General features: G+C 47.1%; 1 protein-coding gene across 10 annotated transcripts in view; it reads left to right on the top strand.

Annotated features, from left to right (window-relative positions):
• The window catches only part of LOC147018539 (uncharacterized), a 282,825-nt gene that overhangs the window by 205,026 nt on the left and 57,799 nt on the right, over positions 1-20,000 (top strand). For 9 of the 10 annotated variants that reach the window (XM_085898301.1, XM_085898300.1, XM_085898299.1 and 6 more), the window contains 3 exons: positions 4,495-4,571; positions 6,562-6,692; positions 7,483-8,903. In XM_085898301.1, coding sequence (XP_085754427.1) covers positions 4,495-4,571; positions 6,562-6,692; positions 7,483-8,903 — 1,629 coding nt within the window. The remainder of the gene's footprint in view (positions 1-4,494; positions 4,572-6,561; positions 6,693-7,482; positions 8,904-20,000) is intronic. The other variant, XM_085898296.1, reaches the window with a different exon arrangement.

Raw genomic sequence — 20,000 nt, 5'->3', positions numbered from 1 at the left:
TTAAATTCAGGCTGTAACACAACAAAATGTGAAAAAATTTAAGGGGTGTGAATACTTTCTGAAGGCACTGCAGCTGATGTGGGAGTTGTTGATGTCCATTGTCCTTACTATTAGTCCAGGCATTATATGACAAATAAGGACTGAACCTCACACAAATTGCAACAGAAAAATCTGATAACTGTTCATTACTCATAAATGTGTCCTCTACAATATATAAAAAGTCCTAATGAATCCAAGTGGTGGGAAAATTTTTTTTTTTTATAAATTAAAATTATTAAAATGAAATTTTTTTTTTTTAAATTTAATTTAATTTAATTTTTTTTCCCCAAAATGTTTCTTAACCGTACTCTGGTACCACTTTTTGCTACTTTATAATGGGATATTTAGCAATGCTCTAACTATATATGTAATACTAAACACATATTTCCATAGGAAGATGGTCTGGTTTTTTATTATTGAGATGACCCGTGCCTTCAGATAAGACCTCTAAATGATTTAAATCCATTTATTATGGCCTGGCATATATACTTTAATAGTGCATGCACTGATGTTAAACACAACTAATATAATGTGTAACGATAATAAGTCATGTGCTTCTGAAGACATTATTTTAAACTAACAGCACTATTATACTATATAAGGCAACATAATATTTTAGGTTGTCTGGTTACTCAACCACTGGTTTCATCATCGTCGTCGTCATCGTCATCACATTCAGTCTGAAATGAATTTGCACACCCTGATCCTTTGCAGTTGCTACATGCAACAGAGCACTCAATGTTGTGCTTCTTGCATGTGCACCTCGGCGTTGTTTGCATAGACGAGCTCCAGAACTTCTTGTAACCCAGATCCAGCCATTAAATGCCCGATGGACTCCAGGAAATTCATCTCGGTGTGAAAGACTCCAAGTCTCAGGACAATGTTGCTCAAGTCGCTTCCTTCCGGTTCAGTATCTATGATCAAGAGGGCCTTCCACCATATTGGTTGATCAAAGGTAATGATTGGTGTGGCATTGTCGCGGCGGGAATGCTCACTTACAAGCTTCAGTGTTGAGAAGATGCATGTGGTGTCACTGGGATTCATGTCGATCATTGGAAGTAAGACGTAGGATGATTTCCCTGGATGATTGCCATGCTGTACAAACTGCATCATTACAGACCATGCTGGCCTTGGTGAGGCAAAAATCATTGCTGTCTTCCATATAAGATCCAGGTCTGCCGTTGGGTCTTGTGTCTCCATAGTGACAAGCTTCTGGTACGTCACGACGTCTGTTCCACCACCTACTTCCCTGTGGAACAGAATTGGAACTCTTCCCACTTCCCATACATCAGTGGTGACCTTTGCTCTGAGGATGCGATTGACGGTCTTGGTAGCTGGTGTCACGGCAGAAATCATCCCCATACCATGGAAGGTGTTGTTGCCATCCAGGGTGCAAATGTTGTGGTCCACATTGTCGGCGGCATACTGGACGAACTCACTGGAGAAGCCAGGAATGTCAGTTCTGAGCGACACCACAGCATTGCGAACAAATCTTTGCACCTCCTTGTAGGAGCAGCAGGATCCAAGCTTGTGAAGCGTATCGACCAGGAAGCGTGATGCAAAGTGGTGGTGGACCTGGACTCCCAGCCCAATCTGCAGTGGCGCCAGAATAACTCTTGGTCGGGTCGCCTGCATGATTGCTTGTCCGATGGAGGCAGTTTTCATGCCGGCATTTTTTACCCCAAGCAACCCTTTCAGTAGAACCCTGAGGCTTTCTGGAAGAAAGTTGATGGCATCCTCTTCAGACTTCAATGATTCACAGTCAGGATATACTTCATGGTATGTTTCCACTAATTTGATGTCATTTTTGATAAGTTTGGCGGCAGTTTCAATTATCCTCTTCTTCTCTGTTTCGGGATCAGCTTTTCTGTGAGCATAAAAGTCCTGGAGGACTTTTATGTGCTTTGGCTGTGGTTCTGAAGGTAACCACATTTGGCTTCCCATTAATCTCGGTGTGGATGATTCTGTCATCAAACTCTTCCTTCAGTTTGAACTTCATTTGCGTGTAGCCATATGCTTGACATTCTGAGCCTTTGAGATTGTTTTCCATCCGGCTAACAAGATCATTGATCGTGATCTGTTCATTGTCATTTTCTTCGAGAAAGTTCGCAACTTCCAGAAAGGCATGAAATCTTTCTTCGTCTTGTGGCCGACCCAGTTTTGTTTTCTTTACCTCAGTTCCGCTGGTCCGATGAGCTGCTGGCATTTGCTTCATGGTATGGAAATTTATGCTGCACACTTGGTGATACACTGCATCTGCAGCATGCAGGTCATGCACATGCAACACACAAGCTTTCACTCTGACTGCCCAGGCATCTGCTCTTTCATTGCAAGATTTCAAGAGTGTATCCTTAAACTTAACTGTCCTCACTGGGAATACAGTCCAATCAGAACTCTTCCTCTTGGTCCCAACATGCGCTGACCTCCCACAGAACAGACAGTCTCTGTCATAATGGAACTCCTTCTCATCAGCTGAGCAGAGTCGCACATGCCTGTCGACTTGCTCTTGTCCTTTCTCCTTTAGTGCTTTCGCTATTTGTTGTTGGCTGGTATATTTCTTGCAGCAGACTTGATGAACCAGTTCCCCAGGTGATGTATGAATGTCATCATTTATGGATTTACTTGCTCGGTTGATGGCGTCACTCTCCTTTTCAGTAAGTGTGGATGGTGGCTGTCCGCCCCCCTCTGCAGGGTCCTTACAAATGGCACATCGTGGAGGGCCACTCATTGTTCAGGATGTGATGGCACTGCAATAATGTAAAAAAAACATGAGTATTCATTTTTAAAGTACAGTAACTGTGCCAAATAACCACACATGAATTTCACTGATTGCACATTTTGCAACTTTCAACTTGACCGTTTTTACAATGCAAATTTCTTCAATTTGTTGTGAATTTCCTTTTTAACATGCACTGTACTGCACCCAATATTATGTCTCATGTAAAACAATTTTCTGGTAGATTGTGGATAGTACTGAACCCTTTGTGTGGACATCAGACAAGCAGACATGCAAAAAATCCATTATTTTAACATGGGCGGCAATGGAGAAAAATGCCATCACCGATTTCAGTACTTTTCAATAGTTTCCACCACTTGGATTCCTTTGGACTTTTGATATATTATACAGGAGATATTTATGAGAAAAAACCAGTTGAAAGAGTTTCTGTTGCAATTTGTGTGAGGTCATGTCATATAATGCCTGTACTACATGGTCAGGGATGGAGTCAAGGTCGACACCACAGGTGGTTTTGATCTTCACCAACTCAGTCCTACTGCCCTCCCACCCCCCCCTAATTGTTTCAAGACTTCGTTGTACGTGAATATATCCCCCCCCCTAAAGATGTTACAAGTGCCAAAAGTTTGGGCATACTGCTTCAGCCTGTAGGGGCTAACCAACGCTGCAGCAAATGTAATGGAAACCATGAATACGGAAGCTGCAGCAAATGTAATGGAAACCATGAATACGGAAGCTGCATCTGTGATAAAACGTCTTGTGCCAATTGTGATGGGAATCACAGTGCAGCCTTTAGAGTTCGAGGATGCCTTGACTTCCAAAGAGTTGCTCAGATTCAACATGTGAAAAGTCGAGGGAAACTATCCTCTGCTGAGGCTGTCCTCAAGGTCCCCCAAATTAATACCCCAATAAATGAGGTTAACATCAAGACCAAAACTTACAGCCAGGTTGAAATATTAACGAGATCGAAAGGAGTTCAGATCGAAATGAAGGATCAAGTATGCCAAACTGAGAGTGTAAGCGAAGTGGATATGAATAATCCAAAATTGGGTTCATCGGTTTTATCACCGAAGTAACATTTAATCCTTCTTTATGACAGTGAATCAAAAATTCCACCATATTTGTTTTTGTAAGAAAGAGACTTTCCCTGAACGATGGCTTTTATCAACTGAAACGCAATAAGAATATTCTTACCACTGTGGCAACGTTTTGAGCACTATCCTGTCTTCAGAGCGAAAGAGGTTTGACAAAAGGTTAAAGTCCATGTCAGCCACAACTCGTTTCTCAGGGCAATAAACATACTCTTATCAGCTTTCAGTTGATAAAATCCACTGTTTAAACTTGACCACTGCCACTAGCCTTCATGAAGACGATTATTATGTTGTCCTTGAACTAACCTGCCTTTCTGATCCAGTGTCAACAGTCGCATGTTATCCTAAAGTCATCTGTTCTGATTTTTTGTGGATATTGATAATCCACTTCTCACATTTGAAAGAGTAGATCCTTTTGTGCCAACACCTGAGCCAATTTCCTTGCTTGAGATTAACTGTGCCATTAGTATTAGTTGCAGATGGTTGTGCTGGAGTGTGGATTATGGCACAAGCCATTTTCAGCAAAGTGCCCTCTTCCTTTGCCTAAGATTCCTTGTACTTTCTTGAATAAATATTTGATGTGTGGGATCCATCTTTTATTTATTGACTTGAACATTTCATTTTCTCCAGCAGTTGATGATGGTGTTACAAAGAATGAGGAGGTGACGAAGTATCCAGAGGTTTGCTCTCAGAACATTTCCCCAAAGGTGAGTATTATCATTTCTGAAAACTCCCCATTTGGAGAAGCAGGTCTTTTACGTGTAGCAAATCGACATGATATAGCATCAGTGTTAACTCATGATATAGCATCATCAGTATAAGGGTCCGAGAAATACACTTTAAAAAAAAAACGATAAAAGCTTTGTTTATGTATCAATAAAAAAAAAACTACTAAAGCTTTCTATATATTTTTACAAGCAAATACCACCCGTCGCTTCACTGACAGGAATACTGAGAGGGGTGGGGGAACGAGGAGAGAGGGAGAGAGAGAGAGGAGGGGTGGGGGAGCGAGGATGGAGGGAGAGTGAGGAGGGGTGGGGGATCGAGGATGGAGGGAGAGTGAGGAGGGGTGAGGGTAGGGAAGACAGCATGAGGTAAGAGGAAAGTAAGGCAGACATGTGGTGGAGCATTAATTACAATTCGTACCGTGTCATCAAAATGATTCTGCAGAGAATAGCAGTGAAAATGGAAACAAAATAACGACAAATCCATTTTGTACCGGTCAGACTATAAATACCGCCCAGAGACAAACACCGCCCGGACGTATCCGGAGCCAAGCCATCTGGAGACAAACACTGCCTGCAAACATCCAAAGACAAACTCCCGTCTGGACAAAAACATAGCCCGGATGCCATCTAGATGTGCTCGGAGACGAACCCCACCCGGATGCTCCCGGAGACGAACCCTGCCTGGGCATAACCACTCTCCAGATAGATATGGAGATAACCACTGTCCAGACATGACCGAGAGAGACAGAGACAAAGATGGGAAAAGGGTGCTGCACTGTATTAGCAAGAGGTAAAGCAAGGACGGGACAAAGAGAGAGAGGGGGGGGGGGGTGGTGGTCGGGGAGTTAGCAGAGAGAATATGTTATGCTTTATGCACACACGCACACGCACACGCACACGCACACGCACTCTCTCTTGGCCGATATCAGCAATTTTTCAGGAATAGGTAGGTTGGAGTCATTGTGATTACCAACTGCAGTACTTCCTGTATACAACCCAAAAACGTTGAGTGGCTTTCACTGAAAAACAACGTTGCATTTATATAGACATTTCAGGGAGATGTGCACAAACATTATTCTTTATAAACAGCTGCGTGTGATGGGTAGAAAAAAATTAGCTTGGTAATTTATAAAACACTTTATAAATACGGCAAACAGCTCGGAAATCGGGTGTTATCAAATATATTTTGCTTTGAAACTTACATCGAGAAACATGTAGCCTTTGTAAAGCACACCCGATAACAAAAGGCTTTGGAAACAGTCGCGAGGACAAAGGAAAACCTGATAAAACCTCCATAAGATACGGGATGAAACTTTGCCACCACGGTGCCCATAGCAGGCCTGGCATGTCCACACACCTGCAGAGAGTCCCTGCAGATCCAAATCTACCCATATTTACCACATCCGTGTGCACTGTATACGCACCTCTACCTTGTAGTAACTGTCGACTGTACATCCCGATTGAGACACGAACTGCACCACTATAGACTGTAGGGCACTCGGTAAGTGGCTTAATCACTCAAGCAAGCACTCCAACGGAATGCCTGGCTTGGCAAGCAATTACCAATTGCCATCGATAAAACCATGCACCCGGAAACGCCCAAGCATTGTCCGAATTGGACAAATTAACACATTTTAGGAGTCGGGACTGCTGCTGAGTTTGACTCTGGAGCTTAAATTTTGTAATTCAGCTTAGTTTGAGATTCTCAAGGTTATGGTCAGGTCAGGTATGGGAGCATGTGCCAGAACCGCTCGACAGAACTTATTGATGGGTTGATATTTTAGCTCAGGCTGGACAGCACAAAGGTGATTCCTCAAACTTCTTAAGCTATCCGAGCCTTAGATGTTTGTAAAAGTAATGTTGTGCTATTTAGCAATGCAGTAATAATGTGGATCTATGAGCTCAGAAGGGTTTAACATTTCCTTTATTTATCAAATGTAATGCCTCATGGTTCCTTTTTCATATCCAGCTTACAGTTGAGACCATTATGGAGAGCAGCAGAAATCACTTGGCTGAGAAGGCAAATGTTCTGCCAGCTTCCAGCTCACTGAAGCTCATCTGTGGCAAGCAGAGCAGAGGAGCTGCTTGCAGTGTGATCAGGTAAAATCAGTGTGGACAAGGACAGCATGATGAAATTCGGTTCATTGAATGGAAAGTCCCAGGGAAACGTACTACTAAGTCCTAAGTCACATTTGCTCAACGGCGAGGATACGGCGGCCGTACGCCCTCTGAATTTCAGAAACGTGCGGCAGCCGCAGAGTTTCTGCGGTGGCCTCAGGGTGGCCCTACGCCATTTGGCTATCTTTTACAGGCCGTAGGGGTCGCCGTGGAATTATAGCGCGGAGTTATAACTTTTTTCATTTCTACGTTCGCCGTAGCAATTCGACAAGCCAAAAAAAAAAACTGGTAAAAAAAAAATAAATAAAAATGAACCCACTCGTGACCTTCTGTCTGGCCACACATTTGCCTTAGGGCCCCCCTGCGGTCGCCTTGCGGGCACCTTGAGGCTACCTTGCGTCTGCCTTGAAAATTCTATGGCCGCCGCAGGGCCCCCTTAAGGTCACCGTGCGACATCAAATCAAAGACCGTACGGCAACCCCACGTTTTCAGTCTCCACAATTTCTAAATACGCCGTGCGGCTCCCCGAAAAATTAAAACATATGTGACTGCTACATTGTGTTACCGTGGAAATACTGCGGCCCCTGTATAATTGCTAGTGGCCGTAGATTTTGGAGACCCCACGGCCGCCGTGGCAAATGTGACTTGGGCCTTACCAATGTAATTGTTTTGTTTATGAACTTTTATTACTCCTGGTCACCTTTGTTTATTTATTTATTTTAAAGATTCATTTTAATTTAAGGCTTTAATATATACATCTTTTTCTTTGCAGGCAAGCCCCCCCATCACCTCAAGCTCCTGATGGCTATGTCCCTGTTCTCACTCCGGTCAACATTCCACCATGCCCAAAGCTGCTACCTTATCCTCATGCCCGACTGTCCCAGTCTCCAATTCGCCCCATCTGCTTACCTAACCCGACCACTTCAGTTCTCACCTACCCTGAGCAAAATGGTGCAACACTATCCTCAAAAGCATTTCGCTGTCAAGAGGCTGAGGCAAATGTGCCTGTGGGGATTGTCCGACCAAATGTTGACCGAAGGACAACTATGCTTTGCCCGGATTCTGCTGGCATTTCATTGCGGCCTCTGATTGAATCCAACAGGTCAAAACTTGGGCGTGACCTTATTATGCCGAAGTTGAAACCATCCCCTGATTTTCTTGTTGCACATACTGTTTCACCACAGCAGCCTGACCGGTCCTTGCAGATCCCTCAAACCGCATCTGGCCATGACCTTGCTGTGCTTCCATCTCCTTTGCACAGCCTAGTAGAGAAACGGCATGACATTGTACAAACAACGCAGATTCCCTCATTGCAAGTAGAGCAGACATGTCTTCGTGGTCCTTCAACATGTCCTAAAAGTCTACCAAACCTCCCAACAGTGCCTCTATATGAAAGCAGGTTAGAGGAACACTGTGATTCTCAGTCACCTTTTCAGAATGCTGAGCTGAATTTGGTACAGTCTTCCTCAGAATTAATTCTTAATCAAAATCCCATAATTGCTTCAGATGGGAATCTGCCTGGAAGCCTCCCTGGAGCCCAGTGCTATTGGTCAGAAGGTGACAATGTCTTAACCCCATACAGCCCTAAAGACATTTCTGTGGATACTTTCCCTCACCACCAGCTTCTACTGGGTTCCAAGCCTCATCTACCCTGCCACGACCCTGACAGGCCACATAGACCTCCATCAGAGCACACTGGACAATTGCTCAATCGCTCATTTCCTTTGCAAAGTCTGTCAGGAATAAACAGACCACATGTTGAGGTTTGTTCACCGAGTCCAGGTACTCTGGTCGTCCAGTCATTGCCAGACTGTGACAACCAAATTGATCCTTGGATCGTGCAAACTTCCAGACCTGTCTCTCCAGTCCAATGCGATCAAATATTAGCAGATGCTTCTCCATGCACCATTGATAAATTCCAGCGTGAGGTAAAGGTGGCTTCAAAATTGCACTTGGCTGCATGCCATGGCTCATCAGTGCTACTTCACCCAGTCTTTGATGAAGTGGGTTTGTCACCACTAAAAGGCAACATGTGGAAGCTGGGCCAACCTCAGATATCGGATGTCACCATTTGCCCAGATCACTTGACTCGTGACTCACAGGCTTCCAGCCAAATACGACAGTCTGTGATTACAGCGTGCCCTCCAACCCCAACTGGTGACAAGCTCAGCCCTGGAGAGCATGACGAATATGGTAAGTTGTGCTGCATTTATAATGCATGTTCTTTCACAAGTATTTCTTTTTTTTAATGAGGAGCATGTGCAGTGCATGCCAAGCATTCATAAATTGATGAGGGCTTGCTGAAAAGCACAACCCCCCCCCCCCCCCCCAAGTGTCACATCAGAACTTAAGTGAATCAAAGATAATTTCACATTGCTGCTGAAAATGTCATACGTATTGTCCATGTTATGTAGCCATCAGTGCAATAAGTATGCCTGTGTAGTCCTGCGTTTGAAGTCCTAAGTAATTCCACAATCCTGCATCAAAGTGGTCAAAGGAGTCATGTATTTACTAACCATATATAAACAGCTGGGAGGTAAAGGATGGTGTCCAGGGGTTTTTCCCAATACACGACTTTCAAAATGCCATAATCCATCCCAGAATGCTCGGTGCGTATGCACAGAAAGCCCGAGCAATGGGGGCCAGCATGGCAGCCGGATGTATGTGGTGTGTGCGAGATCAGGATTTTTAACTAAAGTTGCTCACAAAGCTTCTAAAAGAGTCCGAAAATATTTGTAAACGTACCAGCGAGAAAGAGGTGTGCCTCTGCACAACAAAAGAGTTGGAGAATTTTCTGAACTCGCCCAAAAAGAGGAGAGCTTGCAGGTCCCCGTACTGCAGACTCCCGAGGCCGTGTGGATTGGTGCAAAGCCCGAAGGTTCATGGCGCATTCCACAGAAACCTTCGACCATCGCTGTCAGTGAGTGGACTTTGAACCTTGTGAGATGATCTCATGTGAACATTGCAGGCTTCTTGATTTATTTCATGGAGTCTACAATCGGAAAGACGGAGACACCGTCATTCCCAACATTCAGGCAGACTTCCCAGAGGGAGACACCTTATCTGGTTTGGTTGGTTCTTCACAATGATGAGAAGGTCATATCTGGGGCTTGTCAATGCACAGGATAAGTTTGAAATAATGATATTTACTACTAATCATGTATGGAATGGGGGCTGGGGTGGGGGGGGGGGCGAGGTGGGCTGCATGGACTGTTATAAATATATATACTTCTTGTTTATTTCTGGGGCCGCAAGATAATTTATACAAAGCTTTGCATCTATTGGTAAAATAAGTTGTGTGTGTGTGTGTGTGTGTGTGTGTGTGTGTGTGTGTGTGTGTGTGTGTGTGTGTGTGTGTGTGTGTGTGTGTGTGTGTGTTGTCCACTGCAACCACTCACTTTTACTAACAGGAAATGGTAGGAACTCTACATCACTCATCCACAGATATTTCTCATATTCTTACATTTCTGTGAGTCTGATTTGCATTCAGTAACAGAACGATTATGGTTAACAATTTTGAAATTGCCACTCTTTTGTTTAAATGCTGAAAATTATGCAAAAAAGATTATTTGACAAACATTTCATGCTCGCAACAGCAGGTTAAAAGTCCCTGGTGAACAGAGCCATGTCACTGAAAATGTGCAGTGCATGCGTAAAATAATTTGATAACATTCATGTCATTTTGAAAGTCACGTATTAAAATTGAGAAAAAAAAAAAAACGCGATGATGGTGTTAATCCACCCCAAAACCACCTCCTTCAAATTTCCTGCTTTCCTTCCTGAAAGTCCCTGTAGTGTCCATCTTGTTTACCCTGTGTACCCTGCTCCATCCCTCTCCTTTCCACAGATCTCCTAATGTCTCTGTTCCCCACTGTTTTGTGCTTCCCTCTCCTGCCCCTTTGTCTTCTGTCCCTTTGTTATACATTCTGTGTGTACGCTCTAAGACGAGCTTCGACATTGTATACAAAAAAATAAAAATGAAGAAGCAATGAGAGGAAAGATGAGACCAGTTGGCTCATGGCCATTGTGACTAAGACAAGTATAATTGACAAAATTGAAAAAAAGCTGTTGCTAAAGTCATATCTATGTATATATATATGTATATGTATATATATGTATATATATATATATATATATATATGTATATATATATATATATATATATATATATATATAGATATAGTAGACTAGGCGTAAGTCGGCAGCATGTAACTCGTCACTTCGCCTAAGTCGGCAGCGTCAAAAAGTCCCGAATTTATCTCATGTTAAGTCCCTATGAATAAAGGGTCATCCAGCTGTAAGTCGTCATCTCTAAGTCGTCACTTCGTCGAAGTCGTCAGATGTTGTCCGTCCCCACGTAATGGACACTCAAGTAAATTACCACTCCTAACTCGTCACATGGAACTGCTGCCTCGTGAGAATCCCGATTTCATGGAATCGTGATGCTCGCTCATTGGTTTACACCGCCAGTGATAGGCTATTTATAACTGCGTACACACGTTGATCGCACTGCAGGCAGGACAATGGCGACTAAGCGTAAGCTTACAACTAAAACCTACCAAGAAAAATACGGCATTATCCAGTTTTGCGAGGCAAACCCACTGATGAAGAAAACAGCCATAGCTGAGAAGTTGGACATCAAACGGCAGACATTGAACGATATCTTGAAGAATAAGGGCACGATGTTTGGACAAGTGGAGAAGATCGCGAGGCCGGTGGTAAGTGTGAAATGCGTGAGATGTGTGTCCTTTGAAGATGTCGATGACGCGCTCATCATCTAGTTTCGGCAAATGTCGGCTCAGCCAAATATTCGGTTGGACGGTGAAATGTTGCTGCTGAAGGCACGTAAATTCGCTGTGGACCTTGGGCATGATGATGCCGAGACCTTGCCGATGCACTGGATAGACAGATTCAAAGTGAGGTGGGGAATCGGCAAGGTCAAGAAGTGCGGCGAATCAGGCAGCGTGGATTCAGCAGTGGCGCACCACTGGAATGGCAAATTGAAAGACATCTTGGAAAGGTATCAGCCTCGGGACGTGTGCAATGCCGATGAGACTGGGCTTTTCTGGCAGATGCTGCCAGAAAAGTCTCTGGGGTTCGTTGGTCAATCCCATCATGGTGATAAGCAGGCGAAGTTGTTGTCTTACAGTTGTTCATTATCTTTACTTTTGATAAATTGATTCATGAATTCCATCTTTGCTTGACCACTTTCCAACTCACCAATGAACCCCCACCTATGCCCCGAGGATTGTGTTTTCCTTTTGGTACAATAGCCGGCTCTCACACATACGTGTCCAGGCCACGTGCGACTTCATCCTTCACCCCACAGCCATCATGAATGTTTGCATACGCGTAATTCGTCACATTTCTAAGTCGTCACTTTTTTCTCAGTCCCGATGGTGACGACTTACGCCTAGTCTACTGTATATGTATATATATAATATATATATATATATATATATATATATATATATATATATGTATAGTCTCAATATCTGACTTATAGAACAGTTGTACTTGCTGCTGTTATTTACGAGAAGGGTTACCCAGCAATGCCCGAGTCGTGGTGGTGGTGGTGGTGGTGGTGGTGGTGGGGGGGGGGGGCAGAGTCTTGAGAAGTGGGAGAAGCAGGAAAGAGCCGGCAGGACTGAGAATAGGGCAGGAGGATTGGGGCAAGGGAATCGACAGGGAGGGGGTTGGGGGAGGAAACTGTGCAGAGGGCAGGAGAGCCAGAACACCAGTGGGTAAAGGGGTCTTGAGGGTCTTGGGTCAAAGGACCCTTCAAGGGTCAAAGGGCAGAGAAGCTCCTTGTGAGCCAGCAGCCATCCATATCTAGTGCCCGACTGTGTCTGCGGATGTCCTCCTGCAGTTGGGTCACTTCTTATTAGCAGGTTGGTGGCAGGATTTGCACTCCGGCCACCGTAAAACCCTTCATTCCGCAAAACATTCTAGAAGCATAAAAAAATCTGAAAACACACTCCGTGGGAGTGTTCCAAGATGAGCTTCAACATTGTATTCAAAAAAATAAAAATGGAGAAGCAATGAGAGGAAAGATGAGACCACTTGGCTCATGGCCATTGTGACTAAGACAAGTATAATTGACAAAAAGCTGTTGCCAAAGTCATATATATATATATATATATATATATATATGTATATGTATATATATATATATATATATATATATATATATATATATATATATATATATATATATATATATATATATATATCTTCTTCTTCTTTCGGCTGCTCCCGTTCGGGGTCGCCACAGCGGATCATCCGTATGATCCGCATAGTGATCTGGCACATGTTTTACGCCGGATGCCCTTCCTGACGCAATCCTGGTCGCCTCTTACGACACAGGGATATGGTACACCTATTTTAACCGGGGTATACACCGGCCCAGTACACTGGTACTCATTTCGCCGACCTCGGAAGGATGACAGACTGAGTCAACCCCCTGGTGTATTAATTCAGTGGCCCAACGGGGCTTGAACTTGGGACCTTTTGGATCCCAAGCCGCTGCCCTAACCACTGCGCCAACACTAGGATATATATATATATATATATATATATATATATATATATATATATATATATATATATATATATATATATATATATATATATATATATATATATATATATATATATATATATATATATATATATATGTGTATGTATATATATATATATATGTATATATATATGTATATATATATATATGTATATATATATATATGTATATATATATATATATATGTATATATATATATATGTATATATATAGATATATATGTATATATGTATATATGTATATATGTATATGTATATGTATATATATATATATATATATATATATATATATATATATATATATATATATTGTTGTGGTTACCAGATTCGCAAACCACCATTCAGGTCCCTTAGGTGAGGTATCTCGGTAAGTGCATGTGTAGTTAGGCCCAAACCCGTTGTCTAGTGGGAATACATGTCATTTATACGTGCTGCGACTCTTCAGGATAGCCGTTTTTCTTTTACTATCTTTATTTTGGACCAACCGCCATGATCACAACCACAACAACAACCACCAACCACAACGCCGCTTCACCACAACCGCCACGACCTTTACCGTCACAACTCGCCACCATCGCATCACCGTCATCTCGCGCCACTCATGGGCACCGATGCTGGACTCGTGGAGGGCGCACGTTGAACAGCGTGTACAAAATCACGGATTTTCTGCTTCAAAAACGGATCAAAAACGACACACGCCCACTTTTTGCCGTCCAATCGGTGAGCGAGGGGCGATTTGGCCCCGCCTCCAGAACGATCGATATATGCAAATTTGTGGATCAAAAAGCCTTCACGCCCACTTTTTCTCGGGCCAATGGGGAGCGAGGTGAAAGGTCAAAGGGAGGGGGTCAAAGGCGAAGTTACGGGGGGATAAAAGGACCGTGTTCGTCAGTCAGAGTCGGAACGAGAGAGTCAGCAGAACAAGGGTCGGAGAGTCAAGAAGAGGAGAGTCGCAAAGGTCGGTCGGAGAGTCAAGGGTCGGAGAGTCAAGGGTCGGAGAGTCAAGAAGAGGAGAGTCGGAAGCAGAGGGTCAAGACTTCGCGGGCGGTGGAGCTGCTCGTCGTGTGCGTTGGAGTCGGAACGGAGGGGACGGAGCTGTGGAAAGGCGGCGACACCAGACGAGGGTGCTCGCGTCGTGCAGGAAGCTGCACCCGAGGGAGGCCGACAGCGCGACCTGGCCGAGGTGGAGACGCTCGTCGCATATAATAAAGATCCTCTATACCCCGAGCATCAGCAACCCCTCCTGTTTCCCCCGCGCTGAGATAGTGCGACCAAGGGGCCCGTTCCCACCCCCTGCCAGGCACTGTCCACGAGGCCCGCGGGTTGCGGGGCCATCGCCGCTCCGCGTCTCATCACCAGACGGGTAGGCCCGACCCGGTCTCGGCCTCAGGCCTACCCCATTCTTGGGGGATTTCTTTTCCTTGGTTTTGGGTATGTGTTGTCGGCGCCGTCTGTGAAGTAGAATTGTATAAGTGTTGCCGTGTGTTCGGTGGTCGGTATTAGCTCTGCACTGTGTTTTCACTTTTATGTTTGCTTTTTGTGTAAATGGAATTGTGTTTTCTTTTGTTTGTGTGCATTTGGTGGAATTGTATTTGTGTGCTTCCCGTGTGCCGCGAATAAATGTGCTTTATTGTTGAACTGTTCTCCCGCTTCGCTTCGTCTTTTCCTCCATTGAATCCCCATCTTGCTTCACGTAAAGGGTTGGTAGTGGGCTGAATACGCCCGATAATTAATCAAACCGTCGAGGTCGACGATAACACCGCTCGGTTATTCTGATAGTACGGAACGGGTCGCTTAAGTGGCCCGTGTCCGAAGTCGACCTGCGGCGAGGTGCGATCGCCCGGTCTACCCTCCGCGTGGGTACTTAGGTAGTTCGAATTTGGCGAGCAACCCTATCCCACGCGGGGGCGGATTGGCTCGATCGCGGTGAGACCGAAAGGTCCACCCGTGACTGGTTCCCGGCGTTAGTCCGAGAGGGTCACGACTGGATTGTCCGTCCGGTGGGCGACGTGCCGCGATTCGAGTTACGTGGCCGTTCGCACGCCGGCGGGCGCGAAGACCGCAACACTGGTGTCAGGAGTGGGATACAAATTCATCGCCCTCCTCGCGGCACTGGTATCGGAGAACAGGAAAACGGGCTGTCCTGTCTCCGGCTAAATTCACGGGAATCGGTCCAGGGGTGAGAGAAGCGACCCCCGATTCCCTCCAAATTACGAGCGAGCAAATTAACCCTTCACGAGAAGCAAGATGGCGTCTCAAGGCGAGCGGGAGCCGGGGGTATTAGAAATGTATATGTGTAGTAATGTAGAATCCATGGTCCAGGATGGAATCCCCGAGCAGGAAATGTTGATTCTGCAGGAACACGGACTCGCCCAACTGAACCCAGAACCTGAGGTGGGTGCGGCAGCGGCCGCGGTGTATGACACCTCCCCCCCCCTCTCCACCAAAACCCTTCCCCGCCCCCTGCCGAAATGGCTCACTCAAGCGCACCCGACATGGCCCAGCTATTCACCATGCTGGCACAAATGAATGCGGAAATGAAAGGCATGAACGAAAAGATGGATGCGAATATGAATGAAGTGAAAACGACGATGGATGCGAATACACAGCAAATGAAAAAAGAAATGAAAGAGCTACGGGGTGAGACGCAGAACATGGGCCGATGCCTGCAGGCGGGCATGAAGGCCGTGAGCAGGGAACTTAAAATGGCGACTCCACGTGTCGGAACAAACGAGCTGGAAGGGGGTGCAACGGCTGACAGGCCCGCGGTGGAGGCGGGTAAGAAAATAATTCGGGAGACAAGAGACGAGGTGAAAGTAATTGGGAGGGAGAGAGAAGAACAATTAATACGGAAAGCAAGGATAAGGTACGCGGAGATCGTGAAAGAGCAAGGAGTGAAAAACAGGGAAGGACGGGAGCGACTTAAAGAGAAAGCAAGGTTGACCTACATAAAGATAAGGGAAAGACGCCAGAAAGAAGCAGAGACCAATAAACACGATGAAGACGGGGTAAGTGACGCGCACACACACACGGAGGTAGTGGAGGACAATGGGGGTGAGCTGGCGGACTGTGTAGGGACCCGGTGCGAGCAGCTGGATGACCTCCTCCAGGAACGAGGGGAGGGAGTATGCCCCCTTGAGGCGAGTCACGACCAGGTGGGTTCGGTCGTGCTTTGCGAGGTTGAGGGGACGAGTGCTGTGGACGGGTGCACGGAGAGCTTGGGGGGTATAGAGGCCCCGGAGACCCTTGTGGGGACACGAATCCCCAGTGTAGTTGTCCCTGTGTGTGTGGTGCAAGGTGTGAGTGCGTCCCCGTGTGTGGAAGCGACCCCGTGTGTGAGTGGTGTGGTGGCGATGGTGCCAGAGTGCGTGCTTCCCAGCACGCCGGGTGTGGAAGAGACCGCGTGTGTGAGTGAGGCACGGTGTATGAGTGAGGCACCGCGGGTGAGTGCCCTCGCGTGTGTGGGTGAGGCACAGCGGTTGAGTGCCCCCGCGTGTGTGAGTAGTATGGTTTGTGTGAGTAGTGAGGCACGCGTGAGTGAACGGCCGTGTGCAAGGTTGCTGTGTGCAAGGGAGACCGTGTGTGTGAGAGAGCGGTATGTGAGGGAGATGTCGGTTGGCATGCGGGAGCACGCAGCCGCGTCTCCCGGTGTGAATGTGATGGAGTGGACTGTGTGCGTCGTAACACGCAGGTGTGCGTGGGTCGAATGGAGACGGAGACGCGACAGAGGAAAGAAAGCCGGGTAGCGGCTGTAGTTGTTTCGTGGACCGTGCCGGGTTCACCCAGCAGTGAGCACGCGGTTCGTGCTGTGCAACGCACGAGACCGCCACGTGCTCGCTTGCGAGAGTGAAGTCCCGGTCCGGAAACGCACGCGGTGGATTTGCCGATCCCGCGGACGGACAAAGTTTAGGCAGGTAAATGGATTTGGACCGGACGGGTTCTCCACGCGATCGTGTGTGTTAAGCTCCAACGGGCAAAGCACATGTGTTCGCGTGGAGAACCCCTCGAAACGTGGGGCTTGTGTTTTTTTTTTATGCGCACGGTGACGTCATGGCTGCACGTGTGGTTGGAATCCGGCAGGAGGGGTATCTCTGCCGGATGGTAGCGTCCAAGGAGGGACGAGGAACACGTGCAGCTGCATGACGTCACGGGCAGGTGCAAAGTGCGCGAGCTCTGAGTTGCCGCGCTGGCGCTGCGCATGTAGAAAAAAAAAAAAAGAACAAGCCTCACTTTCGGGTGCAAAGGATTCCTGGGCAAGGGGTAAAAGACCCCCTTGACCTGGGCACAGGATGGAAACTAGTTAGGGGGAAGGGTTAGCTTAGTTAGACCGACTCCATGGGGCAGGGGTAAGTCCTCATGGAGTCCGTGGAATGGATTAGGTAGAGGGATTGTAGCCAGATTTAGGTTGGGAAATAAAATGGGATTATTTCGGAGACAGAGACAGACTTTGATTGTGTAGAGTTGACGTAGTTTAGCTACGTAGTGTTAAAAGGAACGTGCTGTAGTTTAAGGGACGACGTGGGAGCACGAGTTAGTTAGGGGATGTAGTTAGAAGGATGGCAGAGTTCAGTGGTGTGTGTGTTGAAGTGTTGAAGAGTTGAGAGGTGAGTACTTGTTGAGTGAGTGAGGCCAGCGGGTCTGTGTGAGTGGAGTGAATGGGGAATGCATGGTGCGATGAGTGATTGGGGGGAGGAGTGACTCCCGCCCAAGGGACCCCGGGGTCAGTGTAAAGTGAGTTAGGGGGTTAGTCAAATTGAAAAATGGAGGTCGTTTTGTTGTTGGTGGGAAAGTAGGCTCGAGACCCATTTGGAGGGGTGCAGGAGCCCTGTTGACGGGCTTGGGAGCGTGGCTGCGAAGGTGAGTATCGCTGAGTGGGTACCCCGGGCACCAGGCTAGTCGGCCGCGGTAGGCCATGGGCCCATGGGGGGCCGGGATAGAGTAGTGGGCACGGGTGCGCCTGCTTGGTGCGGGGGCCCGGGGCGCCATTAGCCGCGTGGGCAGTGTTGTGGGCACGGGTGACCCTCGGAAAGGGCCCGGGAGGCCGGCCTGCCACGTGTGCGTTTCAGGGGAGGTGCCATGGGGGGCACTCCCCGGTGTTAGGGAGCTGGTAGGCTCGGAGGCAGTGTAGTGCCCGGGGGTGCCATAGCGGGAGATTCGGCAGAGGGTCGTGCCTGCCAAAGGGAGCCACGTGTCCCAGCCAGGAGACCGTGTGAGGGCACGGAGAGAAAATTGGGGGGGCGAGGCCCGAAATTGTAAGGACACCAACACAGGCGACGGGGATCTGGGTTGTTAGAACCAATAGTTTAAGCGAGAGGCGCTTGTTGAAAGCCCCGGGGTAGTTTAACAGTTAAATGGTTAGGGTAGATTAGGAGATGTACCCCTCCGCACCATCCATCCCCTCGCTCTCGTTGTGGGCCGCTGGACCCACTTTGGTTATAGATCGCCGAACTCTGGGGAGGCCATTCTGGGGCTTCGTTGGGCCTCGACACAGGACGTTAGCTCTCCCTTATTCCCCTCCGGGAAGGGAACGTAGGGGTTGGGAGTAGGCTAGGTGACAGGATAGGTTAGCCGAACAAAGACGATAAAGGGGGTTAGGGGACGATTTATAGTGGGGGAGTAAAAATAAAAACAACAAAAAAATAAGTTGGGGCTAAATTGGGGTTTGACAAATTAAGGGAGTGGGTATGTACAGTGACAGGCAAAGGCGATAGGTGGGAGGGAGACAGACAGGTAGGTAGGTCCGAGCCCGCCTTCCAAGTGGCCAGCACCACCGCACTCCCTCCACCAACCTCCACTGAACGGCAAGAGCTGGCCAACTTCATCGGCTGGCCGTGTTTTGCTTCAAGGCGGAGGCCGGCCAACTTCATCGGCAGCTGTTGTTTTGCTGCAAGGCCTGTGCCATCGGCTGGCCGTGTTTGCTTCAAGGCCTGTGCCGGCCAGTTCATCTGCTGGCTGTTTTTCTTCAAGGCCTGTGCCGGCCAGTTCATCTGCGGGCTGTGTTTGCCTGCAGCGGCCTTCTTCTGCGGGCTGTGTTTGCCTGCCACCTTTGCCATGCCATGCCCACTGCCCACGTTCACCAGCCCCGTTCAATTTTTGCTTTGCCCCCCCCTGTTCATTTCCATGTGCGCCAGGATCCGCAAGGCAGCAGTTTGCAAGCTGCGAGAACTGCCCTGTTGGCAGCTACAACACGGGCCTGCAGTGGCGGCCCGTGCACCGTGTTTGTGTCCATGCATCCATTCGTTGTGCTCATTGCGTGTGCCACTCGAGCTGGCACGGAGACTGCGTTTGTGCAGCCCATGCACCGTTGTGGTTCACTGCGTTCAGTTCAAAAGGGAAGGCCTTGGACTGCGTGTGAGCAGCCAGCCACGTTCCCTGTCACCTGCATTGTTTGAGCCAGAGACTGCATGCGGGCAGCCTGGCTCCCTGCTAACTGCTTTTCTTTTGCAGAGTTCATTGATCCTGGGCCATGGTTTAGTGTAAAATTTGTAAGTTAAGGTTAAGATGTACTGTAAATATGAGTGCGCCCCCGGCATGTATGTCTTAGCGCCGGCAATTTTATGTAAGTCGTCCGTGTGAGTGAGTTTGTTTAGATAGTTACGCAGCCCTCAGGTTATTTATTTTTGGGGACACGAATACCATGAATGTCGCACTCAGGGATCCGTAGGTAAAATGTACTAGGAGAAAACTACACATGATGGCACACGAAAATTT

This window comes from Eptatretus burgeri, chromosome 10 (assembly GCF_056783735.1).
Source record: "Eptatretus burgeri isolate ZD-2024b chromosome 10, Ebu_testis_v1, whole genome shotgun sequence".
NCBI classification, from domain to species: Eukaryota; Metazoa; Chordata; class Myxini; order Myxiniformes; family Myxinidae; genus Eptatretus; species Eptatretus burgeri.
This window is presented reverse-complemented; position numbering and strand designations above follow the sequence as displayed.